This window comes from Olea europaea, unplaced genomic scaffold (genome assembly GCF_002742605.1).
Source record: "Olea europaea var. sylvestris unplaced genomic scaffold, O_europaea_v1 scaffold2510, whole genome shotgun sequence".
NCBI lineage: Eukaryota > Viridiplantae > Streptophyta > Magnoliopsida > Lamiales > Oleaceae > Olea > Olea europaea.
Genome location: NW_019243344.1, coordinates 72,219 through 77,240, shown reverse-complemented (window position 1 = coordinate 77,240; position 5,022 = coordinate 72,219). Strand labels below are relative to the sequence as shown.

Here is a 5,022-nt window from a genome sequence, read left to right as displayed (position 1 = left end):
CATCCCCTGCAGACTCATTGGAAAACATTAAAGAGAATCCTGTATTATCAACCCCCGTTTGGTTGGGATTTAAATCTAAATTGCAATTTAAGTAAAAGTTAACAATTAATTTTAACCACATATTCCATGGGATCCACAAATTTCAACCGCATATTTTATTAACTTTAAATAATAATAATAATAATAATAAATCTGACTTTTTGATCCCACCAAATAGTGGCTTAGTAAGGAACACCGGAATGCGGACTGCACTTAACCTCCAAAAAAGGCACATAAGAATTCCCAATCTTTAATTTGGTTGCATCTCAGATGTTATCGTTATTTTTTAATTAACAAGCCAAAATTTAATTAAAAAGACGATTTTACCATCATGTCTGAATAAAGATATACATTTTAAAGTTTAGAGTCGAATTGCAAGCATACCTATGAGTCGGTGATGAATCAGATTATCTATTTTAAATGTAAAATAAAAAAGAGACAATAGTAATTTTTATAATCCAACGACTTAAATAATTATAAAATCATAAAAAGACAGTAGCAGTTTCTCTATTTCATATATATTTATTGTTTATTGTAATAAAGACATTAGTAGTTCATCATCGTAGTTAATATATCAAACTATCTCGCTAACGTAAATAGCAATTAGTCAAACTTGGTTTTGCTTTTCTAGCAATAAAGTCCTCAAATGAGAAAATTATTTATAAGTTTGCTTATATTTTATATGGATATATATATCATAAAATAAGCTATATCATCTTGAATCCAGGGTCTTTATTTGCCTTCACTAGCATATATACACCAATTCATAAGAACCAAGAGAATCATCCAGACATACTTTTCCAACCTCAATTTTCTCTCTTTCTCGGTCCCATGCACGTATTATATTATCCCATTTATTATGAGTTCTCACACTACCTTTTAAATTATCCCAAGTTTGCATAATCTCCTTTTAAGTTCATATATAACACAAGCAACTGTTCGATATTTTGAGTTTACAAGACATGCTTTCCTTAAGGAGATGACGTAAAATTATTAGATTCAAGCTACTAGTAGCCTTAGTTTGGTTTAGATTACCAAAAAACAAAAAACAAAAAAACAAAAAAACAAAACAAAACAAAACAAAAAAACAAAACAAAAATTCTTACTCAAATTCAACAATTAATTTTAACCACAATGTTTTCATACAGCTTGGTAACAACTTTTCAAGTGCACATTTCATCAACTTTTACAAAATCTACTAAAAACCTAATTCTTAGCAAAGACAAACAGGAAGTTTAAGTTATATTGTATTAACGTGTTTAATGTACGATATATTTTTTAATACAGAGGGTGTTTGGGAGACATTTTTACGTAAGAATGCATTTTTGAATAGTAAATTGATGGAAAATGTGTGATTGAAAAATAAGGAAAAGTTTTTTATTTACGCTTTATATTATTTTAATAAATAACATGTAGTTAATATAAAAAGAGAGAAAAATGCATTTTGAAAAAAATGGGTACCAAACGAGGGCATAATAAGAAACAACGTTCACATTTCTTTTCTTAACTCTTGCATCCGATGGTAATTATTTTTAAGGATAGGAAATACATAAGATCCAGCATTCATGTTCCAGGCAAATTTTAGCACGGGTCTTAAGTCAAAATTAATTCTGATTTTTTTAATTAAATTATGTGTGTTAAGTGGGAAATTTCCTAACCAATTTGTTATTTGTCAACTGGAGATAGTGTTAATAATATGAAACCAGAAGAATAAAATGTCAAAATGACAATGTCAAATATTCGAGAAGATCATGCTTCTCAACTATTTGAAAGACCAATTTATACACGCTTTCACATTATGTTTTTATACCAAGTCATTGTCACATATGGTGACTTATTGTCCATTCATATGTTAAATTAGTAGGATTTATGGACACTAATCCTCCACAACCTGCCTAAAGAGTCGAATAGAATGGTCCAAACATTATCTCCATAATAAATACCTAAAAAAAAAAAAAAATCTTTATCGAACAATGCTTTTTCCCTCTTTTAAATGTCTAAGTTTAAGAAGTTGATCGAGAATCATTTATGACATATTTGGTACCTTAAATTAAATTGCGTATATATCTTTTACTTGATCAGGTCTACTTTTATCTTTTATTATACGTACATTTATATACCGTCGTCACTATTGCTAGCCTAGAAGCAGCCAATGAAGGGGCCGAGTCGAGGCACACGCAGTTGGCCAAATTATTTTTTTTAGTGAATATTACATTTCACTCAACAATTACGAGCCGACAATTGACTCGCACGAGATTTTATCCGCTCAACTTGCATCCCACCTCGCCTCTGAGCCGGCGAACAACTCGCCACCACTTAAGAATTCTACTCCACGGATGGATAACGCACTGTCTGAAAATTATTTAGGCACTGTGGTTTGACCAAGTCATATCTAATTAATGGGACGACTTTCTAAAGTGGTGACCTTTTACTATTCAAAGCAATGATATACTTTTCAATTTTCAGTGGTTCTGTTCAGCTGCAATATTGACAATTATTCAAAATTGGAAGCGCCGCAGAATCCAATCACAGGTTCTGTGGATAAACACTACCATCCAAAACAGCACAAAAACATTGTAATGATTGTGTAACATTTGACAAAGTCAGACCAATTTTTTCTCTATATATCTGTAAAGAATCCAAAGTGCATATTAGCAAAAATAATACAATGGCAGCAGGCTTAAAAACTTACAATCTTTGCGCCTATTTGATCTTGAGTCTCACAGCATGTTCTGTGATGGCCTCTTCGTCCTCGTCTCAATCAATCAAAGGCGCCTACTGGCCTTCATGGGCGAAGAATTTTCCTCCATCTTCCATTGAGACGTCGTTTTTCACACACATATACTATGCATTTCTCATTCCTAACAATGTAACATTTAAGTTTGACATAGAATACGCTACAGAGGTGGAGCTAGTGAATTTCACGTCCACTCTTCATGCAAAGAAGCCACCTGTGAAGACACTCTTCTCCATTGGTGGGGCAGACGAAGGTCCAGTTTTCTTTGGACGAATGGCCTCGAGTCCTTCATTGCGTAAGAATTTCGTCGATTCAAGCATAGAAGTGGCGAGAAAATTCGGTTTTGATGGGATTGATCTCGATTGGGAATTTCCTCAAACGCCTAAGGACATGGAAAACTTGGCCTATTTACTTGACGAATGGCGCCTGGAGGTCCAGAAGGAAGCCAAAATCAGCAACCAGCCACCGCTCCTCCTCACTGCCGCCGTCTATTTCTCAGCCAACTTCTTCCTTTCAGGGACCTACAGATCATATCCTGCAACCTCCATCACCAAAAACTTAGACTGGATCAACGTAATGAATTATGACTACCATGGCTCTTGGGATACTTCCACCACAGGCGCCCAAGCTGCACTATTCGACTCCAAAACCAACATAAGCACAAGTTACGGCCTGGGTTCATGGATCAAGTCAGGCGTCCCAAAGAGCAAATTGGTCATGGGTTTGCCCTTATACGGAAGAACATGGAAGCTTAAGGACCCCAAATCACACGGTGTAGGAGCACCGGCCATTGACGTAGGACCTGGTGATCAGGGAGCATTAACATTCGCTGAAATAGTAAAATTTAACAGAGATCATAAGGCCAAAGTGGAGTATGATGCGGAGAGTGTATCCATGTATTCAGTGGCTGATACTACCTGAATTTTTTTTGTTTGGTGAAAAAAAAAAAAAAAAAAAGAAAAAAAAAGAAGAAGAGAGAGAGAAACAAGATTAATGAACTATTGCATCAAAGCTTTGTTGTTTCTTAGCAACAACTTCCCTTTACCTCTCATCTTGCACAATTAGACTAAAGACTTTATTAAGTAAAGGTATTGGATCCATAAATAATATCTGACTTCTCACACTTGAAAATTGTTCATCTAAACCCATCAGAAATTGCATAGTCTGATCTTCAGACTTGTAATTGGTACTACTAGTTTCTGGTCTATAATTTTCCAACTCTTCCCAAAGCCCTTTGAATCAATTAAAATAGGAGTTGATAGAGTTATTTGCTTGAGAAACTGAGGCAATTTGTTTCTTGAGTTCATAGATGCGAGGGCCATTGCCTTGACTTCAGCAATCCCTGAGTTCAATCCATATGTGTCGTGCTGAATCTTTGTGCATCACGCTGGGATATAGTTCTTCAGGAATTGAGTTGATAATCCATGAAGAGACTACATGATTGCATCTCCTCCAAGCAATGTAAAGAGGATCATCCAGAGAAGGTTTGACAATAGATCCGTCAATGAATCCTTCTCTATTTTTCACATTGAGTGCCATAATCACAGCTCTACTCCACGTAGCATAATTTTCTTCAGTGAGTACAACAGAAATGAGTTGCATTCATGTATTGTCCCCCATAATGAAGATAATACGGACTACTAGGATCACTAATCAGTCTATCCACATTAGATACCATATCTCCAATCACCGTTTCTACAACAAATGAATCAATTGATGAATTAGTTTGACTCATCTGGTTTTGAGTCTCTGTTCGAGCACCAGAATCCTTCGCCATCGCAAAGAAGCCTCAAAGCTCTGATACCATGAAGAGTTGAGAATGGAGAATTCTAGATATGAGAAATGAGGAGAATGGCGGGAAAATTTGTAGTATTCCACTGAATAATGAAGTGAATGTCAAATACAAACCACAGACTCCATTACTTGTATTCTTTTCTTGCATATTTTGTCTTTCTATTTACTTATAAATAGATGTAAAAAATCGAACTCTTTAATTGCTTCAACAGCATTTCACAATCTCTTATAAAAAAATTTCTCCCTTTCTTTCTCTAGAAACATGACGGCTAGCCAGAGAATGAAAATTTGCGTTACACAGATTCTAACAAATTGCAATGATGATTGGTTGAAACGGCACAATAGCAATGGTGACGTCAACAATGAGGTTGCATCCACACTAGAAAAATTGTATGACTATATATCATATAGTACTGTAAAATTTATTATATATATATATATATATATATATA

The 5,022-nt window shown here is 34.6% G+C and overlaps 1 protein-coding gene across 1 annotated transcript; it reads left to right on the top strand.

Annotated features, from left to right (window-relative positions):
• Positions 1 to 2,686: 2,686 nt before the first annotated feature.
• On the top strand, positions 2,687 to 3,697 carry LOC111382480 (acidic mammalian chitinase-like). Its single transcript, XM_023006472.1, has one exon. It carries the CDS (start codon positions 2,708 to 2,710, stop codon positions 3,695 to 3,697), a length of 990 nt encoding a protein of 329 aa, XP_022862240.1. The 5' UTR covers positions 2,687 to 2,707.
• Positions 3,698 to 5,022: the final 1,325 nt, after the last annotated feature.